General features: G+C 35.6%; 1 protein-coding gene across 4 annotated transcripts in view; it reads right to left on the bottom strand.

Annotated features, from left to right (window-relative positions):
* Window positions 1–23,873, bottom strand: part of SNX29 (sorting nexin 29) — a 114,564-nt gene that overhangs the window by 70,778 nt on the left and 19,913 nt on the right. For all 4 annotated transcript variants that reach the window (XM_010392237.4, XM_010392234.4, XM_010392238.4 and 1 more), the window contains exons 12-18: window positions 18,122–18,185; window positions 16,762–16,890; window positions 9,688–9,770; window positions 6,669–6,775; window positions 2,953–3,069; window positions 2,112–2,167; window positions 1,082–1,163 (exon numbers count right to left, since the gene is read on the bottom strand). In XM_010392237.4, coding sequence (XP_010390539.3) covers window positions 1,082–1,163; window positions 2,112–2,167; window positions 2,953–3,069; window positions 6,669–6,775; window positions 9,688–9,770; window positions 16,762–16,890; window positions 18,122–18,185 — 638 coding nt within the window. The remainder of the gene's footprint in view (window positions 1–1,081; window positions 1,164–2,111; window positions 2,168–2,952; window positions 3,070–6,668; window positions 6,776–9,687; window positions 9,771–16,761; window positions 16,891–18,121; window positions 18,186–23,873) is intronic.

The following is a 23,873-nucleotide window of genomic DNA, read 5'->3' as shown; positions in this document are numbered from 1 at the left end:
TGAGATATGGATGCTTTTAAGAATTTCTGTGATGGCAGACTTGTGTCTGGGTTTGCGAATGTGTAGCCAGTGACAGCAGAGTGGAGAAATATGTGAAAGCCAGGAAGACAGAAATAATTACACTTGTCAACAAGTTAGATTTCCACACACCTGTGCATCTCAATTTGATTGATTATTCAGTGCTTTTGAACAAATTACTAACTGTTCCCATCCTGGTGGCTTTTCTTTCCATTACCTCAAGTCTTATTTTTCATTGTCTTTTACTGGCCGAAAGGTGGGTGTTTTCCTGTATTTTTCAACTATCTGCCAACACTTCATAAATGATTCAAAATTCTACAAAAAAAACATCACTCAGAGTGAGAGGAATGTTAACAAGCTTCAGCAATCTTGTTGAGAAGTACATGTGGCTGAAACAAAAGTGGAGAAATTTTGCAGCTGCTAACAATCCACAAATAAAGAAATACAAACAACCTGGGACAGCACATTAGAGAGTGTCTGAAGTCCACCCTGCCATTCTATCCATGGAGGGTGTCACTGCTCTGAAACCAAGAATCCAGGAATCAAGGAACTGTATAAAATTTCAGCGCTTCAACTACAAGCTGGGCTGGAGCACAAACCCCTAAATTCAGACCTGCCCAAGGCAGAACACAATGTGAACATGTTCAATAACACACAGTGAAGAACTGTTTCATTATTCAAGTTGTTTTCAAGTGAGCTACTACAGTAAACCACATCTGTCTGTCAAGCAACATTTCTGGTCATTGTTATCCCCAAAACTGAAGTAAAACATGTACATGCACATTGAAGAAGGCGTTACTCATTAATATTGAATTGTTGCACTCCCTGACCAATGGAGTCATCTTATTAGCATGCTTTTAAAGTATTAAACTACTAACAGTCAACCCTCAAAATATGCTCTTTGAATAATCAACACAATCCTATGGATGAATATATATGAAGTTACTGCTGCTGCTCATTAGCTGATCTCTAATGAAATTACATGAAGAGCTTTAAATTATTAAAATGTGCTACTTCAGTCAGAAACTTTCACACAAAATCCCTGTTAAGCTGTCTCACTTACCTGATAAACATGGAATGCATTGGCAGCTTTTCCACGCAGAAAGACTGAGGGAATCCAAACATTAATAAGAGCACGATTTGATCTGAGGAGGAGAGGGAAAAACTTAAAATAGGGAATCATATTTATGTATAAGAATTGCAAAGCAACTACATGCAATGATTTAGATAATGATCAAAGTGATCAACAGAGCAACATTTCAAATGAAAATCTGAAAGCAGAAAAATTGGAGTTCTGCCTGAACTTTTTATACGTGCAGGGACTAAAAATGGTCCCTAAAATTAACCCAGCTGAAACAATTCCTTCTGCAGGTTTTCTGGGGTTTGGGTTTATTTTCACAGCATGCATTTGACAACATTTGATTATACACATGAAACAAAAATTATTCACTTCAACAAATTCAACATTTTCGGCCACAAACCTCAGCTAAAGTTCACTAACTAACAGAAGAGCACTGCACAATTATGCAGAAGGCATTTCCATCCACTCTTTGTCACCCAGCTCCAAATTTCTATGATTCAAACGCATCAGCTACATTTTCACCCCCCCCATCCACAAAAGCAAGATTCATTAGTTTGACTGCTAAAGGCAAAATTCCAAATCACAACAGTCTAGAATGATCTGGGGTGGGTTGTTTGTGGGGGTTTTGGGGATTGGGGTTTTTTGTAAGCATTGATTAGGAGCTATTCTGTAAAAATGAGAAAGTCCATCACATGATGAACAGCAACCAGCACCCATCAAACCCAAAGCACTAAAACCAGTAACTTGTTGGTGCAGCAGAATACCAAGATCTAGGACACTTAAAAAGCACTCCAAGGGAATCTTCCTAAATCTAAATCCTTGAGTTCAGCATTCTTAACTACACTGGGGCATGGTCTGTGCAGCTCTCCATACTTTTTAACAATGGAACACCACAGCTAAGAATGGAGTTATTGGAAATAATATAGGAAAAGCAAATTATTGAATCTGTTTGCTTATTCTCCTTTCTCATAAAGACAGTATGAAGAGAAAAATTGTGAATTATGAAACTTACATTTCAAAATCTGACAAACTCTGATCTTCAGATGTTTGACTCAGATCTCCAGGGACCTATATTTACAAAACAGAAATAATTTCCACACACTGGTTATTATGCTTTCAATTAAGAAAGCATAATATTATAAGGAAATTACAATTCAACATTCAATTTTATAAATGCCAATAACAACTATTACTGACGAACAATAAGAGAAAAACAAAATCCTGCAAATGGATTGTGAACGTATCACCTTTGTGAGTCCTTTATGTTAGAATTTGCTACAGTTTTGTAAAGAAACAAGTTGGGGTTTGTAAAAGGGTTTGAAAGATATAGAAAACCCAGGAAAGAACATCATTATTAGGCCTTTACAAGCAAAAGATGCTAAAACAAAGTACTTTGTGTGTATAAGCAACTTACAGGAAAATACAAAGCACATAGAACCTCTTTTACAACCAAATTCCATTAAGGGAAGGACACATGAGCATTTTATTTTAGCTGTGCTCTTACAAAACATTATATAAGTACAAAAGTTCATAAAAATGCCATGATGGACTAATGCCTGTAGAATCAAAGGAAGTAGCAGTTGCTAGAAAACTGGAATGCAAGAGCATTTAGAACTGAAGCAGCAATAGCTTTTTACCTTATTTTATAGCTAGAACAAACATCAAAGGACATCTTTGCTTTAAAAGGAAAATGTAAAATGCGAAGCATAATCTACGATAGTTAGGAAAGGAATTGTGCAAAGCCAATTCTTCACAGGTCTGTTACTTCTTACAAGCTAATAGATATTTCATCATGAGTAAGGTTTGAGCCTATTCCAGAGGGATATTCTACAGTGCAATAGACAAATACTCACCGGCCCTCTCAGATCAATTAGTTCTTGTCTCATCTGGGACACCAGAGCTTCCTTGGCCATCAAAGCACGATGCAGCCTCTCATTGAATTCAATCAGCTCCCCATGCATTTCAGCCACCTGAAAGCAAAGCCAAGGGATAATTATGTTCTGAATTGGAAAAAAAAAAAAAAAAAATCACACTATGTAATTTCTTAAATGTATATCAATTTCTTTTACCATACTCTCCAAGTACTGCTAATACATTAGTATGAACTGATCATTAAGAACAGGCCTTGCTATAATTTTGACTCATGCCTTGAAATGCAGTTCTGATATCGAATTCAACAGGACAAAATACAACTTCATGTCAAATTTTATTCCCGTCAGTTGAGATCATATGACAACTGATTCTAATAAAACACTCATTAACTCCTGTTCTCAGTTTAATTCTTTGATGAATGCAGCACTCAACAGGTACAAACTAATCACAATATTTTGAACTGGGAATAATGCAAAATGCACAAACTGCATTAGACTTTGTCAATAATTCTTAAGTGGTGTATTCTTCACTCTTAATTGGGATTTTAATAGGATTGGAGCTAGAAGTCAATCACTCCAGGCAAATCTGTGAGAGGTCAGAGGAGTCTAAATGCCAGAGTTAGGCTGTGGCACAGGTTGTTCTCAAAGGTAAACAGTGGCCTCTTTGGGCACCAAGTGTGGCTGTGGTTGTGCTCTGCATTTTAAGTCAAGAGAGCATCAGGTGATACAGGATGTTCTGAGAGTGCCAGGGCTGGGGAATGACGAGAATGCAAAGTTCCAGCAGTCAGATGAACGCAGAGGGCACTGCTGGGCCCCTTCCAGTGGGCTGACCCAGCAGAAAGAACCTGTTCCTCAGTTTCAGCAACTCTTGGAATGCCTCCCTCCTCCTCATACCCCCCATCCAAAGGTAGAGAACAGTAGAGGCAACGGAGTAACAGCACGAAAGCACAGCTGAACGACATGAATTTCAATCCAGGCACCTCAACAGCACAGGGACTTGAACTACTGCCAAATCTCTTAAGAGTTCATAATTTCCCTTCTGGAAGCAGTTCATTACTATCTGTGAATTTCATTATTTCCTTCTCTTGAATTACTCTGCCTTCTCCCTCTTCCTCAGGGAAGTTCCCCAAAATAAAGCAGTTGAATTCAGTTTAATTTAGTGCCTGCTTTTAATTTTGTGCTTTGTTCTACACAAACCTGCATCCTTCACAGAATCAAAGCAAACAGAAAAAAAACAGCTTCAATTTGACAAGCCAGGATCTGACATCATTGATTATAAGTAAAAAATAAAAATAATTTTCTTGAGGTGAACTTCAAGTGTTCTTTTCCAATTTCTTTTTATATTAGAGGGAGTCCTTCAAATCCAGTAATTCATCACTGTAACACATATGCAAAAAAAAGCTAAACACCACCAACGATATACTAGAGCAAACAGTAATATAATACTATTAACTTCAGAAAAATTATTTTCCATACTAGCTTAACCACTAATTCCAATTTAAACTAGGTGATGTAACATTTAAGAATATCAGGTTAATATTAACAGGTCACTGTTAATTACACAGAGTGTGGGCTGGAAGGCAGAATTTCCTTGCATTTCAGGTACAGAGATACAGCACATAACTAGTTGCAAATTCACAGGGAAAAGCTGCAATACTGCTGTTGATTGGTTATCAAAAGCAATATAAAAATTTATGAATTGATACAAAGCTCAGTAGTTTACATATTTGAAATCATGTTTGATTTTTCAGTGCCTGTCTCTTAGAAGAACCAAATCCAGACTGATGTGACTATTTTCTCTCCCTCTAATTTGGATGTCCTTGAAATAACTTTCTACTTGGAGACTCGATTAAAATGTAAGTTCAACAACTCTCTCAAAACACTACAAGTAATGCAAAAATTTATAAGTGTCCCTAGCAAAGTTAAATAATAAAAAGGAAATTTAACAACAAATAAAACAGCAAATCACTTGTTATGTATTATCAAAAGGACAACCGGCAGATATCACTTATTAGCAACTAAGTTACTTCAATATTTTTTCTTGCCAAAGAAAAATGCATTACCATCACAGCAAATCAAAAGGAGCGATGAATAACAATATTAAGTTCCTTTAATTTTTCCTGCATCAAAGTCTGCTAAAACAATGAAGAAGTCTCCTCATAATTATACCCTTTCAGTTACATTTTGTGTCATTTGTTCCTTTACTCAATCCACAATGAAGCTTAAGCAATAAATTTCCCTACTGGGACTTTAATCATCTTCACAGTTGTTTTTCTCCATAACAATATGCTTGAAGCAAAAAAATAAAGTATAAATAAGCTAAGTTTCCCTTGGACAGAGGATCATTTAAATTTGTTCCTTCCTATACAAGAAAACAGTTTAAAGAACACAAACCCAAATAAAAGTCAAGTGAGGCTAACACTTGAGGCTCCACGCTAAGAGAACTCTAAACACCTGCTGTCAAAAGAAAACCTAAGGGCCTGAGACCACTGCAGTTCCACTGCCCAGCACGACCACCTTTGAGAGCAGTCTCCAGAGAAATGACAAAGAAAATATCACTTCATGTTTCACAGCAAAGGACCAAGCCAAAAAGGCTTCTCCTGTGGCGACATCCGGAGCTGTGTCACCCCTGACTCTGCCACAAACTCAGAAGCATCAGCAACAAACTCCTGAGCATGCAGAACAAACTTGGTACAACTAAGGAGACTTTTAAAGCTGAGGGAGATTTTAGGTGTGTTCTTATTTAAGATAATCTTTTGATAGGTACAGAACAGAGGAAAGGAGTCAGAAGAACTCAACTAAAGGTAAGTGTCAGGGAGAGCATTAGTTTTACATGGCCCTATGAGAAAAGGATAACCAAGTATGAATGTTTTAGAAGAACTGTATTAAGCACTTTGATCCATGACCTGCATTTTTAGTCATCTCATGTTAATCAGTTAATGTGGATATCAAATTTCAGGGTATTTTGGGCAAGGGAAAGACATATAGAATTGTTTTACTTTCTATAAAAATGTTCTTTTAATATTTAATAGGAGATATGGGTGTTAGATATTAAATTTCATTACTTTTGTCTTGAAAATAATTTGTATTTAAACTTAGGATGAAACCCTAATCTATCTTTTTTTCTCCTTTAATGAATTTTACATTAATCTTAAAAGTAAATCTTGCCTTAGGAACTTTTTCTAACGTGGCCATATCAACAGAAGTAGTAGCTTCTATCACACATTTCCTTACTGCAGTATTCAATAACCGATACAAAAATGAAACACGGTTTGCAATCAGAAACCAGCACGAAAGCATAGAAAAAGCTACACAATTCACTATGCCCTTCTTTTAAATAAAGCTCAACTGCCAACACAGCCATACCTGTAATTATGCACTGTAATTTACACAAAGCCTCAAACCTAGTGTCTCTGATTCTTTCAACTTCACCACCATCAGTTATAACCTTAAGCAACTTGCTTATTTATTAAAACCTTCATTTTAATATCAGCTTATAAAAGTATACCCCCGTTAGGAAAAGTACTTTTAAATATCTGAGGCTTTTCATTTTTGAAGAAAAAAAATTCAGATTTATCTTTTACATTCCGGGAGGGGGATGGGGGGGAGGGGAAACCAACTAAGCAAAGAAACTATTTAAGCTTCAAACCTTGTTTTACAATTATGATTCCATAAAATCTGTGCAGTACAAACTTTACCTCAATCAATTTCCTTTCGTAAGAGCTGGCCAGTTCCTCATTGTTTTCTACTTGCTTTTGCTCTGGAATTGTAAATTCACCATCAGTGCTCCAAATGTTTGGCAGAACTATAACAAAGAGATACCTCAAATTAAAATATTAAATTCCATAAACATCCAAGACATCCTGTTTAGAAACAATAGCTCTATAAGAAACAGTTATTAAAATATCGAAACAGACCATAATATTAAACAATATTACAAGTACTAAAATACAGATTCTGCAGGGACCTTTTTTTGTAAGAAATATTTAGACTGGAATCTTAGCAGAAAAAAACGTAAACTAAAAGCATTTGGCTGTTCTGTGACTACAGCTGTCTAATATATGTATGTAGTACCTGCAATTCCTGCCCAAAGTCTTTTAAAATTAAGCTTATGCTTCTCTTTTAAGCCTTTTTTTTACTGGGCTTCCAAAATATCATTTTGTATTACTTACATAGACCGCTTACATATCATAGAAATTACAGAAAATAGGGCTGAGAATGAACATTCCATACTTCATCCAGTATTTCATGATTTTGCATCAAGCAGAATCAGCTGGAGTTATTCCATTCCTGAGAGTTAATTGTCTAATTTATTCCTAGAAACTTCCAAGAAGGGAGATATCATGCTTCCCTGCACAACCTATTTAAAGTTAAATATTCTTCTCACAAAGGTTTTCCTGATAGTTAATCAAACTCCCTTCACCTGCCATGTCAGCCCATTACTTCTTTTATCTGTAGTGAATGAAAACTACAGTTTACTCTATTCCTGTTCCCAGCTATCATTTATGTATTTGAAGATCACTTTAAGGCCTATTCTAAGTAAATCTCCTCCAAGTTACACAAAATCTAATTCAACTTTTCCTCATAGCTCATGAATTTCTAAGAAAACAAGCTAACACATAAAAGTAAAGCACTAATAAAAGAGAAGTTGAACAAATGCTTTCACCATTCTTCAAAATCTGAACTATATACACAGCAACTCTAAGGTAGATAGGAGAGACCATAATTTATCTGACTAAATATTCTTGAGCCTGGGAACTGACTCTTGCTTTGAGGAAAAATTTAGAAGTTTATTATTAAGTGAATTTGAAAGCTATTTTAAGATCTTTTTCTTATAAATGTTGCTTCAAGTTCTTCAGCCAGACTTCTAAGATCAGCATTTTTATATAAATATTCTATCTAAGCAGGTTTGAAAAATGGTACAGAGCCAACTCCTGCTGATGGCTGAAAAATCAAGATGCTCATTTATTAAATATTTAAATACCAATATCCAACTGCTCAGGCTACAGCAGTGATCACTCATTTTGAAAGCTGATAATTCTGACTTTTGGGTAATTTATTTATAATCACATTTGCTGAGTGGGGTTTTTCGGCCTTTTTAAGTCACCACAAAGCAAAGTATCAAGCTGAGTTTCATTTATTATTTTAGGAAACTATTTAAAAGCCATACTCAATAGCATTTGATCTGATTATTGTAGCAAACATATAGAGCCTTCATTATTTATAGTGATAAAAATAACAGCAGAAGCCCAATTTATTCTCTTTCAAAATAGTCACAGAAAATCTGTGTTCTAAAATCTACAATGCATTTAAGACTTTTGTTTTCATGCCATTCAGAAGATTAATTATCATTAAAATCACTCATTATGTATACAAACCAGGGGTGCAATAGTTTATATAAATCTGGTAAAAGAAACAACTCTTTTTGTTTCACTCCTTCTTTGCAGCTACTTCTCAGGGATTATTTACATGCTTATGTACTTTGAGTTAGAGGCCCCAGTACTACTAAAATTTCACCTAAATTTTCAAATGGCAGCTGAGGAAAAAAATTTAGTTTTATAAAAATACAACATGTGAAGTTAGAATGTAAGAAAAAATTATTACAAATATTGCATGTAGCTGAAATTTATTCTGGTCACTAGTGATAAATATTATAGAAAATTACTGTGCATTGATTAAATATCCTTCCAGCATAAAGCATACATGTGCTCATTTTTAGAAATGTTGGTACTGTTCCATCCCCCTTTTTCATCTATAAAATCTGACCATCCTACTCAGTTTCTATTCTTATCGCTCACTAATCTGCATAATTTTAACATGGTGGAATATAGCTAGCCTAGGAATATTTTTTTTTCTTTTCCTATAATTATACTCATCATGGAAACTGTCACTACCTAATGAAGGATAATTTCTGCTATTATAGGAAGCTTAAGCCATGGTTTTCGTGAATAATTCTTAATATGAATCACTACACTCCAGCAAAGTCGGAAGTAAAAACATGTGTTCTCACTAACAAATACCCTTGTAGGGATGAATGAAGCTTTGAAATTCCAGATAAGGACAGTGACTAGACCCTAAGAGCAGTAGTATTCATTCATACAGCCATTTTTATGACCAAAATATTCACAATTAAAAAAATTAGACAGATGGTGCCAATTTCTGAAAACCCCTCTCAGCTCTCTAAACACTTTCTGTAACCAGTGGAAATGCAGGTCCCACTAGGAAAGGATTCAGAATCAAGACATCAATTCATCCCCTCATGGATACTTCTAGCACAGACCACAGAAGACAAACAGGTAAAAGTGCTGATAACTTTACTCATTTTCTTTCAGATATAAAATCTGCTCATTACTACTCAGTACAGAGTCTATTTCAAACAGTCTGCAAATACTGATCTCCAAAACAACAGTATAATCTAGAGATACTACATTTATTTTTATATTCCAATATCACATGAATTCACAGATTTTTATTTAAGCTAAATTTTCATCTGGCAGCTTTTTCTGGAAAATTTCTTATTGAATAAAGTAAGACCACCTCATCTACCAGAAAACGCTCTGTAAAAATAGTACAAAAATGTACATCAGTATTTTTCTCAAAAGGAAAATATATCAAATATGTTATTTTCACTATTGAGAGATATTACTCCCTCAAAGGCAGCATACAGAAAAATAAACCCTGTGCATGGATTCTTCCCCTGCTTAATTTTATCCTTACCTTCCACTGTTTGACCTTCTCTTCTGAGCATCTGGACAGCTCCTACGTACTTCTTAAGTTGCACTTTTAGCACCTCATTTTCTCTATTGATAAAAAAACCAGAATAAATAAATATTATTGTTTTCTCAAAATAGATTAAAAGTTCCTTTCAATGGAAACAAACAGACTGTTATAGTGAGCTTTACCTAAGTTGTGTCACCACGATGGAAGGAAAAAAAATAAAACTTACACCTTAAATATTAAATCAACAGCAGAGTACCAGGAAAATTAGTTTTCCAGGACCACATAAACACATCAGTGAAACAGATTATCTCATAATCAAAAACTTTCCATTAATTGTTTAATTTAAATTTTCTATAATATGCTATATTGATGGCAAACAAACATCTAAATCAACAATCAACTAAAACATAAGGATAGGATACTACATAAGGAAATTCAGAAAGGCCAATGTAAAATGAGATCATTATTTTAGTAGTTTGCAACTATCTAATTCCAAGCAAGTAATAATTCAGCTCTAGAAACAGGCTTCATCATTGTAAGAAAATGCCAGCACTTCAGCAACAACATTCAAGGCAAAAGTTTTCCACAAACCATTCCTAAATGAAAACCATAAGACAAGAAATTTAGGTAATCCCTTCGGCTGTCATATTTCAGTGCCTGTGCCCATCTCATTTCTCTTTGGAGTGTACAAGTATTCAAACCAGGCACTACCATGGCTCCACTTAACAAAATTAAGCACCTTAGCCTATATTTGGGGGGGGGCGGGAAATAGAAAAGGCTCAAACTGGATTTTAAACGAAGCTGACAAATCACATACCTGAAAATTCAATTATCTGTCTAAGCCCATTCAGTTAAGCGAGTACGACAGAAACGTTTATACCGAAGAAACATAACTAAAACGTGTTTCCAGACTGTGAATTCAAACAACTTTTATTCTTCTTTAAGAAAATATCAAGGTAGAAATACGCAGGTGCCACAAATGCAGCACAACATGCATGGAACCCCACAAGTATTTAGAGAGAGGAGGGAATTTGGGCCAGCCAAGGCCGTGCTCCAGGCACGATGGAACCTGGACGTGTAACACAGCACAGAAAGCTGTAAACAGGTGATACACAAAAAAAAATGGCATTTTACTTATGGGAATTTATTTAAGAATTAGAAGTATTCAAAAAAACATGCAAGTATGTTTGATGGTCCTTATCATACTATATATACACACACACATAAAATCTACATATGTTATATATACACACACAAACTGCTGCTGTGAGCAGTGCTATACTGCTCCTATAAGAAGCCTTGACTGGCACTATATTCCCATTCCTATGGATTTCAAGTCAGTTGGCTGAACTTTGTAACCTCAGTTTTATTCCGCATTTTAGTAGGAGGTTGCTAAATATTTGAGAAACTATTGATTGCTCAACAATCGAATTTTAAGTCCTTGATGATTTTATGCATTTGATGATATTTTTCATTTCTGAGACTACAAAGAACAAATCAGTTTTTCCACCAGAGGTAGATGTTGATACTCAGGGTAAGGGAAAAAAAACCATTAAAAACACATTTTAATCCTATATACTACATTAAAACAAACCTAAATAATTCATTCATGAAAAAAAATTCTGTGACAACTAAACAAAAAGGTTTCTTACCAGAACTGTAAAAATGTCTGCATGAAAGTAACTGTGTACAGTTACAATATGTTGAGTATTAAGGATTCTCATGAAATAACCATCTATCACCCCATTTCTACATATGAGAATAGATTCAGTACCTTCTGTCTGTACTGTGACAGCCATTGAAAAAATCCATTTTTTACGACTGTGCCTTAAAATTGATACAGTACAGATGAAGTTGAGAAAGACTTTAATTTACTTAAGGTTTTTGATAAAAGACTGAAATTCAAAGCAGGATACTATGGCCCAGTCACAATTTTCTAATATTCCTCTTTATCAGGTTATTATTTCTCATTCTTTGACATCTCTTTCTCATTACTACTGTTTAGCTGGATTCCAAAGAGGGCCCATCCTGATGTATATGAATTTATATAGTTCTTTTAATCTGAATTAGTAAGCACTCATTAAAAAGGCTTTAATGACTTCAAGAGGCATTTAATGAGATATATTCCTAACGAGCATTTCACAGGAGGAGAAATTCCTGTACAGGAGTTAAAGGTCAGATCTGCACATTGAAGGATGTTAAATGTTTCTATGTGCAGGCCCCAGCTGTACTTCTGCAATGTATCCAAACTATACCACCTAACCTGAAGCAGAACTGTTCACCTGTTATGAGCCCAGACATCAACACGTTTTCAGCATCTTTAAAGTGCTCCAAAGAGTTCCACATTTTGTGCTGTAGAATAAGCAACAAGACTAAGTACAAGTTGAAGGGGATAGAGAGGGAGAAAAAAAAAAATCAGGCTGAAATAGCCAGGAAAACAAAGGAAGAACAGCACCACTAAAAGCACACCCTTCTCCAAATTTGTTGTAACAAACTTCCCTGCCTGATCACTTCTTCCATTTAATAAGCTGAAAGATAGATGGTAATATGAGCTGATATAGGGGAAAATGACAATGACAGAGGATGACAATCAAGTATTCCTACAAGTTACTCCTTTTGTTCAACTAGCGCAGGTCTAGTGAACGTTGTTGATTAAGCTTTATAGCTTATATGTAGGAATGATCAATTATATAATAAATGTAAGTTGTCAAATACCTTCAATTCCCTGCCTAATTTTGAATCAAAAATAATGACACTTCCTCTCTATTTCATTATTTAAAAATTAGCATTTAAGGAAACCTTGTCTAAAAGAAAATCAAAACTTCTGTCAAAATGGTAATTTCTTTTAGCAGCATAAAACAAGATTGCATTTAGGAAACATATACTTGCCTTTTTTTGTGTCCAGTGAATGAACATAGAGCATACAGTTTTTGTTCCAGATTAAGAGGCATTATAGGATTTATTTTCTTATATCTTAATAGAAAAAAAAGAAAGAAACAAACCCAAACAAAACTCCACCACATATCTGCTGCCTGAAAAAATTCTCTAGGGCTTCTGCAAAATGAGCATGGTAAGAAAAGAATTTGAAAAAGAGTAATTTCTCATGCATCTCAAGTTATATAGTGGCCTGAAGAATAATGTAATTAAGTTTCTGGCACATATATCAGATTCTAGCAAGTGCTTTCTGTGAAGCTTATGTCAGAAAAGTGTCTTATTCCTAAATTCAACACTGGGAAAAATGAAATAAAACAAAATAAAACAAAACAAATCAACAAGCTACAAGAATCCAACAGATGTCTATGTTTTGATAAAAAAGTTTAGGTTTTTAGGAAATACTATAAAGGTAATAAATATCCAAACAATAAAAAAACCTGTAGGCATTAAGAATGAATTAAAATAAACAATGTCCTGCAACAATATGTAGAATATAAAGCAGAGGTTGAGCTAGAGGATTTCCAGAGATGTCTTCCAACCTGAATGATTCTACTATTAGGAGATGCAAGATCACAGTTAATCGTCATCAAATACACCCTAAATTAAATAAAGAAAATGAGAACTGTTATTACTCATTGAAGTAGAAGTTGAACTGCATACAACATAATGAGATTATACAATAAAACCAATCTCCAGAAAAAGCTGCAATGAGGAATAATGTGATAAACTTAACTGCTTGTCATGGGCTGGGGCTTGCAGCTGAAGCAGGGCCATCACTGAAACCTTTTCCCTGTCTGGGGGCTCACTCAGAGACGGAGGCTGGGAGGTTATCATATCACCTTGTTTAGGAGTTCTTTCTCTTCCTCCTCTCCATGCTACTGCTACTTCTCTTCTTCCTGCCCTCGCTGATGCCCTGCTACCAAATAATCTTCCTCCTGCTCTCTCTAGGAAGCTCCTTTGTCCCTCACTAAATGTGCTGACTTCCAGTATTTTTTTCGTGTATAGCAACTACTGATGACTTGTGACATGTCACCAACTAACTAAGCAGGAAGAAAAAGTCCTTTAATATAGGAATATTCAAATTAGTTTTCACAAGCAGGAACAAGACGTATTTTTTCTTCTCTCTAAGAAGCTGCTTAAGGGAAGTGATGGAATCATTTCAAGAGGCACCACACATCATTTCACCCATCACTGAAGGGCTATGGCTGTGAAAGAAGTGTTGTAAAACAGAATAACAGAAAATGCCAAATCAAAACACAATGTGATGTAAGTAATACAGACAGTAGACAGAGGAGGCAGATTAGGTTACAGAATCTACAGCAAACAGGACGTATGTAGAAGTGTAAGATGAAGTAGAGCCAAATTCTCATCCCCAGTTTCCCCACAGAGTGCATTTTCATATTCTCTATCTGCTTTTCTTGCTGCAAAGCCTGCCCTTTGTAATATGCTTTCCTCCAACATTGCTGAACATAGTCTGAGAATATGCAATCTGAGATTATTCAATTTCACAGTCAACTTCAATAAATTTCTTTGCCCTCCAAAGGGATGTAATAGTATTCCACACAGAAAAAAAGAATCTCAATTAAAAAACTTTAGTATTGCCAAGAAGCCACTGGCACAATACGTCCATGCAATTTCAGAAAGGTTCATTGATGAGAACAAAAAAAACCAAAATCAAAACAAAACAAAAAAAAAAAAAAGACCAGCTGACAACATTATATTAGAGAGACTGTTAGTGTATCCTATCAGAAGACCGGCAAATAGGCTGAGCCTGAGCCTGCTCCTTTTTGGAACAATGTAACAACTGTTATGAAAGAACTATTCAAATATTTCCCATGGAACAATGAGATTACCACTACTTGAAATTAAACTGACGTAAGACTTCTTCCATTTTTCAAAGAGAAATTGGGAAACTTGGGAAAATGTCTCTCAGTAAACTACCATTTTGTCTGGGAGGCCACAGACTCTTGGGAGAGTCCAGGAGACCAGCTGAGTAACTGACGACTTCCAGAAGCCATCATTTCAGCACTGACTGATGTGTCACTGAAATTTGTGTTATCAAAGCCTTCAGGAAGCTATTTATGTCAAATTCTTCAAAAGAGCTTTGGGGACACACATAAATTATCAGCTCTCATAATCTGAAAAACATTCATTCATCAAATCACAACAGTCAGATTGTTACTGAATGATTTCCCTTGCCTTAAAATATTCAGAACATTACAACTGAGGAAAATTTTCTATTCTGGTCATGTGATCAATTGTTTTCAAGGGAAGCAGTAAGATTTCACTACTTCAAAATATCTGAAACTTAGTTTCCTCGTACTCACCTAGTGCATTATGCAGCACTCACAAAGAAATTCCAAACTTTTTGTTGCTTCAAATTCTTTAGATCATTCAGCTTGCTCAACTTCTTGAGCATAATATTTAAAATATTATTTATTTTAAAAATTTACTATTCTCATTATTGCAGCAGCATCACCTACAGCATACAAAGTAAACCAATAAAAAATTTAGAAGAAAAACCTATATTCCAAAAAAACTACATACGAAGTTTCTTATGTTAGGATGTCAGAAAACGAGTTCCAATGAATCATTAAAGAAATGCCTCCCAAGTCCAAAGCAACCCGTGACACATGAATTTATCATGCCCAAGCAGCTCCCAACACTGTTTTTATCACATGACAATGCAAACTGACTTTCAGAAGAGCAATCAACACAACACACCCATATAGCAATAAGAGAAATTACACAGGGTTGTTCAAAAATACCTCGTTAGTCTAAGCGAGCATCTCTTCAGGTCTTGTTATACAAGCTTCTTATCTATTCTTTAAAGAGCTATGTGCATGACAAATATCTGATTCACCCATATGTCACTGCAAATTCTAAAATTGTGGGGGAGGTGAGTCAAAGAAATATGAATATACAACTCCTATAACCTGAAACATGAATATTAAATGCTGAAGTATTTGCATTGTCTCTATTGCCTTACAGCACATGCATGTCAAACCCACTTATTCATATCTCTCCCTCCCTCAAAGCAAGTAGTTTGGTTTGATGTGTCATCAAAAGCTGAATTAGTAGCATCCTAAATACCTTTTTTTTAAGAAAGCTTTATATTTACAATTTCAAATAGGTAATAAAAAGCTTATAGGAATCTCAGCTGTGGTACTTTGTGACTGACACTAAACACTCTGCCTGTGCATGCAGAAAACAAACACCTCTCTCTGGGTAAAGCAGATTATTTAACTCTTGGATTGTTTGTTGTTTACTATACACATATAGTAAAGATCTTACACATCATGGTTACTCCAGAGCTTGTTTTGAATTTTGAGAAGAAAGTCACACTGTAACAGCAGCATTTACCTTCAAAAGTCTTTCTTAAGCTGAATCACGTTTAGACAAGGGGAGCGTTAAAATTCTTTCAATTTCACTGTAGCACAAAGTCAAGCTGGAGGCAACTCAATATTGGGGCCAATGCTGTTTAACACCTTCATTACTGACCTGGATGCTGGGCCAGAGCACACCCTCAGCAAGGTCATAGACAACACAAACTGAGGAGCAGAGAGACACTGCGTGGTTGTGCTGCCATCCAGGGGGACTGAGACAGGCTGGAGAACTGGACTCAGAAAATGTCTGTGAAGTTCAACAAGCGTAAATGCAGAGTCCTGCATTTGGGGAGAAGTAGCCTGGACACCCAGACAATGCTAGAGGGCTGTAAAACAGCTCTGTGGAGGAGGATCTGGGAGCCCTGGGGGACAAGCAGCTGAGCACGAGCATGCAACACCCCCTCCATGGCAAAGAAAGCCATGAGCAGCCTGGACCCCACTAGGAACAGCATTGCCAACAAGTCACTGCCAATAACACTCCCCAAAACCTGACTGGAAATGGTCCTGAGAAACCTGTTCCAGCTGATCTTCCTAGAGCTATGGGAAAAACAGCTGCACCGCTTCAGAACTTGGTACTTGCTTGCTGATAATGTTTAGCAACAGCTATTGCTTAAAATAGGATTTTTAGTCCTAAATCACTTACGTTCTTCTGCAAACTTAGCTTTTTGAAAATGACTTCTCTTGTATACAGACTCTGTTATTCCCTTGTTCCCTTGCAGTTACTTTTTGAGACATTTTCAGCACTTCTTACCGTGCCAAGGCTTGGACTTTTGTGGCATGTCGCTCCTCCTGTTCTGCCACCTTCCTTCTGCAGTTCTCCATCTCCTGCCTCAGTGCTGCAGAATGCTCCATCTCTGCATCCAGCAGATTTCGCAGGGACCTGCAAGAAGGCAAGAATCTCTCCTAGAACACTGCATACGCTACCTGGCAATTAGAGTATACTCTAGGAATCACAGAGGAGGTTGCCTGAATGATACCATTAATGTCATCCTAAAATTTCATTATTCAATGTAATAAATTCACCTGATTTGATTATACAAAGATATGAAAAGCTACAAGGAAAAAGCAGTTGCAAATGCTTACTATTAATTTGTATTACTATCTTGTCAACAAGCCCATAGTACAGCCTATTATGGGATCTACTGTGCTATCACGCAGAAAGAATTTGCTTTTTAAAAAAAGCTCATAAGCTGTTTTCAGTACTTCAGTGCAAGTCCATACATCTTGGGAATAATCCATAAGCAATATATTTATAGCAAGACAGGCAGGGCTCTTGTCTCTGCCAAGAGCACTGCCACAGACCTCTGTGTAAAAACTCTTGATGAGATAGAAAAGGTCAGCATGATGCGTAATGGTAAAACCCATAGCATCCTGGTCCTTCTGCCAAAAAACCCCACAAAGCTGAATGAGGCAGTAACTTACAATTATGGGAGTGGGAAGAATAGGAGGCAGGAAAATAGGATCAGTTGGTAGGCTCAGCATAAAAAATATCTACAGGAAAATACAAATTACCAAAATAGTCCTACTAAAGCATTGAATACATTTGTATTTTCATTCATCTAACTATGTGTTTCAATAAACTAAATAAATACAAAGTAGGTTTGATGGCATTTTATATAAGCAGCTGATCATTTCTACGTGTACATCATCATTTTTCCCCAAGTGAACATTAAGATAGTCAGAAATGAAAGCCACTTTCAGCATTACATTGTCAGCCGTCCTACATCACTGCTTCACCAGAAGGGGAAAACCAGAAACTTTCTGAATATTTGCATTAGGAGAAACTTTTGCTCATTTGGAAAGCTATCTTAAGAGAGTTTCAGAATTTTGGCTGTAAGGTTTGGTTTTGAAAAAAATACAACTGCAAAAGCTCACAAGATACAAAGAGTTATCTGATTCAAACTAAAAGCAAAAAGTTGCCCTAAAAACACTATTCTTCAGTATCAACATTTAAATACTGAATTATTACATTAACCTTTCACAGAAAAATAATATATACATCAAAAAGGTTACATAAATATTATTTATAGCTTTACAGAAAGGACAGCTTGTATTAGAGAACAGGTATTTTTTTAAATTACTGTCCCTCTTGACTAAAAAAAGCAAACTACCTATTCTGCTCTTCCAGTTCATCCTTTCTATTCATCATGGCCACGATAGCTTGACGAAGTTCATCTAAGAAGAAAGAACAAAAAGGATTCATTTCTGTGTGTATTTTCACTCATTTCAGATCTAGAAGTCATGTACACAGGCAGCACACTTAAGATGATGCCAACACCATTTGCTATTCAGCAGAGCACATAAAAATGCTGTTAATCTCATCACTAATTCGAGCAGTCTTTCAAAAGCGGTGTTATTTTACACCGCATCAGAAGTATTGATCAAATCAAATTAGTCTGCATCTGGCTTTAATACAAATATTTATAAGTGTGCCTGTGGTTGCAGCTGTTTTGTTTTCACCACAGATGCAGGGCAGAATGCACCTTTTCACTACATGCATATTAATGAGACACACTGTCACTTGTTCAGCTTCTCCAAATTGCTTCTTCCCCTGGCTATAAATCCTGACACAGGAAATGTAACTGCTACAGGGAGATGGGAGTAGAGATAATGTCATTGCTTCTTCATGGCATTGTTTCCCAAGCTCAACTCTAAAGATGATGGGTTTTCTGAACCTTGTCATTTCCTAGAAAATCCTATTTTTTACAAATACCTTAAAAATACTTTCCGCCATTAAATCAAGAATAAAAATTTAAAAAACCCAACTGACAGAATTTTAGAATTTTAAAGATTTCCTTCAGGTTAGGTTTAACATGATACCAGAACAGTCAAATACCATACAGAAAAGTGTCAGCTCAATTTCATTAACAATTTCACGTATTGTAACCAATAACTTTATGAGTGCTACAGGGACACAATTATATTAAACCATCCCTCCCAACAGTTAAGTGAAATGTTTATATATAAATAAATCAGCCAACTCTGTTCTGCAAGTATTCAATGCAGATGTCAGTAAATTTCGTGTGCTTTTACTGAAAAAATACTGACTGGTATGTTTTCAGTATGTTTTCAGTTTTTAGAGCTGGTATTACTTGATTTCTTCGAACAAACAAAGCCATTGGACAACTTTTTTCCCCCTTTACATTCAGTTCCCAGATTTACCCATATCTTTCTTAATATTTTCTTCAGTTACAGAATTTTTCGCTAATTTAACAGAAACTTAACATTGTCCTATGGGCCAGATGGAGTTTGACAAACTCCAGTAGTGGATAAAATGTAAAAGATTTTATTATGTCAACCAAATGTATCAGTCAGTGCTGCAGACATCACAATTCCAGCCTGGCCTTGGTAATCTGCAGATTAATCCCACCCTTGCAGGACTGCAGGGTTCAGCAGAGTTTTTGTATCATTTGAAATCAGCCAACCCAAATTTCTTCATGGCAGATTTTTTCCAAAACATTCCTGCATCTTTGGCCATGAAGAAAGTAAATGATCATTTTTCTGCCCATTCCATAATACCCATATTACAGCTTAAGAGCTAACTGATATTAGCAAGAAACACTTCAGTAGGTCATTAGAGGGAGTTTGCCCTTCATTAATTCAACATAGAAAGAATAATTACTCTTCTACAGTAACTTGGCCTCTTTTATGGGTTCTCCATGTAACCCTTAAAAAAAAAGAAAAGGAAAAAAACCATAAAACAAATCCAAATCTTGTAGAAAAACTGAAATAGTGACATTTCTGAGTATTAAATCCTAGCACAAGGGACGATAATCCATCAGCCTATCTGTGAAATAAACAATTGCTCTATGGATGAGGAAAATAGAATAATCCAGTAAATGTTAGCGCATCATACAAATAAACAACACAAGCAAAAGGATCAACACTAAGCTTTACATAACAAAATAAAGATCTTGAACTATAATGTTGAATTCAGAATCCTCCTCAAGGACGCATCAAGCCAATGGCATTTGAAATATTTTAAGTGTGCCATTAAAATATGATAGTGCATGATCGACAAGTAGTTGCTATTATGTCTCTAACTCTGAATAAATTAAAGCTGTTGCTGCTCAGACACGTTACTGTAGCCCTGGCTCTGCACTTGCACTGGGGTGCCCACTCTGCAGTAATTGCCTGTGTGTGTACCCAGTGTCTTAATGTGTACTGATTTATTAACATTTATACAGCTAAGCTATTGTAAATTGTCTTCATTATTTCAATTTTACCAGCCTATTCAAATTGTAACCTTAACTTGCATAATAACTTAATCTCCTTTTCCTTATTCCATCCAGAATCTTCTGCATGAGTAGAGACCTGAAATCCCATCTTTTCTCACTCCCCTCTCCCACACACATACACAAGCAGAAGCACAAAAGCAAGATTCTGCTAAAGACCATGGTTAGCACAAAAGAAGAAGAAAAAAAGCCTCTTGAAATAGAAGACTTTAAATTGCTTATTTATTTCCATTTGCCTCATTTTTCTGAGAGCCATGGAAGTGACAATACTATAGACACACAACAAAGCAGAAACTCCAAATTTCATTATCACATATAGGTCAAAAATCAATGCTTAATTTAAGACCACAAATGCAAACACATTTCATACTCGATATTTCTTGCTAATTTAGCTCAATTACAGATACCACTGTGGGTGTGGATGAAAGCATCAACACAAACCACCAGTCTGGGCTAAGAGACCAGAATTCCAAGAAGGCTGGTCCAGGCCATGCCTACCTGAGCAGCGAGACTGCTCCATGGCTATAGCTATGCTGGCTCTTCTTGAAGTGATGAGTGTTAAGGAGTCATATTTTCTATAAATTACTCAAAACAAACACGAGAACTACACAGTTTATCAACAATGCTTCTTCAACCTCTCTATCCATAGTAAACACAAAGAGTAAAACAGTATTAGTATAATTGAGTAAAAATTTACCAAGAATAAAAACATCAGAAACCTTAATTTCACGATCTTTTGAAGCAAGGAACTGTGTAGAACCAAAAGGAAACCATCCTATTTAATTCAGGTATAATATTTAAAACTTTCAAAAATTGTAATTTCTTACTTTCACTTATGTTTCCTGAAAAATTTCAGCAGCATGTCAGAGCAGTCAGCTGAATGCAAAGGAAATCCAGTATCATACACTGCAGCAGGTTCCCTTCAAACCTGCCAGAATATCCCCAGTTCATGAGCTTTTGTCTGTCTGTTACACTTGCCTCCAAGATGAGTGTATGATCATAACCTAATTTTTCCAGCAGACTTATGTCTCATACATTGTGAGGGTTAGAAAAGGGAATAAATTAGAAAAAAAAAGTCAGGGTTGTAGCAGCAACCATAAATTTGGCATTTTCTGACTTCTGGACTATACAACCTCAATTTTTCTTCCTCCTTTCTATTTTTTTTTTTTTTTTTAATAAAACAGTGGGAGGGTGGCCAAGTATTCCTACTTCAGAGAAGTGTTTGATGTTAGACTTTATGTCCTACTTCTGAGCTGTTTTGTGCTTGATGACATTTATGTTCTGTAAAGTATTATTAATGAAAGGCAGTAAACTACTGTTATTAAGGATCAGCATTCAACACCAACATATCTAAAAGTGAAGTGATAATCAGAGTTCCATAAAGACACAGATAAGATGATAACTTGTGAAGTTTTTCCTAATAGATAGTTTTGCAACAACTTCTTGAAAAAGGAATTCCCATGTACAAACCAATAATTCCAAACCCTTCTTCATCAGCAAAAAAAAAAAAAAGATAACATGAAAATCAAGGAACGTACTAATTAACTTTTTCATATTAAGCCTCACTTTTTCAAACATTGAAAATCTTTTTTTACTGCTGAAAATAACCTGTGGTGCCTAATTAGTCATGAACTGAATATTTGCTCTGAAACATTTTTTAATTAAATTCCATACTTCATGCAAAATCTAGCTTCTAGAAAGCTTTCATAAGGTCAAACTCAGAGCATGAAATATATAATGCTTTAAGAAACACCTGCCAGTTTCCAGCAACCTCCAGAAAAGTCGTAAGTTTCACAACTCTTCTGCTGTTTAGCCAAAGATTGGAGAAGTATGATTTGCAATCACCTGTTGTGAAGAATGAGCTGTAAGTGAAATCATCCCTCAGAGTACACAAGGTCATGCAGCCTCCTCTGCAATCCTGCAGATAGAATATCAGGGTGGGCTGGGAGCAGTTTGCAGGAATCTTTTTTTTATTTTATTTTCATGAGTGAAAATTTACACAGATATTTTCAGAGACAAATAAAACTTCCACCAGACTAGTTACATCTTAAATCAGAAGTCTGACCTTTAAAGACATGAAGCGCTTGATGCTCCCTAAGCTACCTACATGAACACAGCCTTTTAAGGCTTAATTTAGTGCTCAAAAATCTTGTAAATATTATCCTGTCATGTCACTATTCGCAAGGCAAATTTTAGTAGGAAACAAATTGTGTTGGCCTTCTACTGTACGGAAGAGTCCCGGTGAAAACCAAGCTTGTAAAGTGAACTGCAGCTTTCCTCTCCCTGATGAAATACAAACACCCTCCCTCCACAGCTCTGCTTTCAAAGAAGACACAAGAATTTAGTATCTGCCAGTGACCTCTGGCAACTGGGTTACAGAACAGGCCAGAAGCTATTGAGAAAACACAAAGTACAAAAACATACACCTTATTCACTTACACAACCAGGATAAAAATATAACAGGGAGGTTTGATTATTCAGTAAAGTTCTTCAGTGATTGTGAAAAGCTTGGGGATTTCTCAAGAATATATGAAAAAATATGGAATTATGTACAATGTTCCAACCTTTCCTAACCTTTGTGGTTAAGCCCAATTTTAAAAACTGAAGAAAATGATAGTGAAAAAACTAAATTACCAATTATTTCCTAAAAATAGTACTATAATAAAAGAACCTTGTAAAGAAGAACACAAGTAGCGTCCTTTTAAAATGAAAGCTTTGGAACTTCTTTTTTTCCTACGGCAAAAACAAAATGGGGAGACTTGTGCTGGTGGGACAGCTTGTTCTGGTGAAAAATAATGCTGAAAATACAATCTTCCAGTGGCAGCTCTTGACACAGTGTTGTTTGTGATTCAAGTTCAATAAGATAAATACAACTTTTTTAAAAACTGAAAATTACATAGTAGAGTAGATGCATAAATAGAAAACTTCTGACCAACCTAACTCTTTATAAACTTGGTTATGACAAAACAATCTGCAAAGCAGGGCAAGTTCTTAAATTATGCCTAACAGAAACAGCAAAGCTCTGTGGATTAGGATTTCTCTTGAGTGGTATTAGTATTTTTTGAGAGGTATCTGCTGCTAAGTTAACCTATACCTTACAAATGCACAGGACACAATTCAGGAAAATTATTTTAAATGGCAGAAATTTTAAATTACAGCTTCTCATAACATACCTTTCTAGCCTGCATATCAAAAGAAGTAATAAAAGTTTAGTACTATACTAATAGGTTGGCAAGAAAGCAGGAAAAGAATATAATTTTAAAAAATTCATTTCAGGCTTTGTCTTCAGAAGTAGGAAAGACAAAAATCCAGTCACTGGAGACCTCCCAGCTTTTCTCACTGCACTACTGCATTCCATTCTTCCTGCCTGATGTGTTAGAATCAGTTGCTATGCAACCAAGCTATAAGCCTCAGCATTTAATAATTCTTCTGCTAATTGCAATAGAGAGACTTTGTCATAGCACTGAATTCCTCCTGCAGAGGATCTACAACCAATAATAACAAACTTGAAAAAAGCATTTTTATTCAACATACCCAGGATCAGCTATTACAAAGGTATTGACTAATTCTATAAATTTATAGTCAGCTGAATTTTAATTACAATTATGATTAGATTATTTACTAGGTG

This window comes from Corvus cornix, chromosome 14 (genome assembly GCF_000738735.6).
Source record: "Corvus cornix cornix isolate S_Up_H32 chromosome 14, ASM73873v5, whole genome shotgun sequence".
NCBI classification, from domain to species: domain Eukaryota; kingdom Metazoa; phylum Chordata; class Aves; order Passeriformes; family Corvidae; genus Corvus; species Corvus cornix.
Note: the sequence above shows the minus strand (reverse complement) of the source record. Positions and strands in the feature narration are given on the sequence as shown.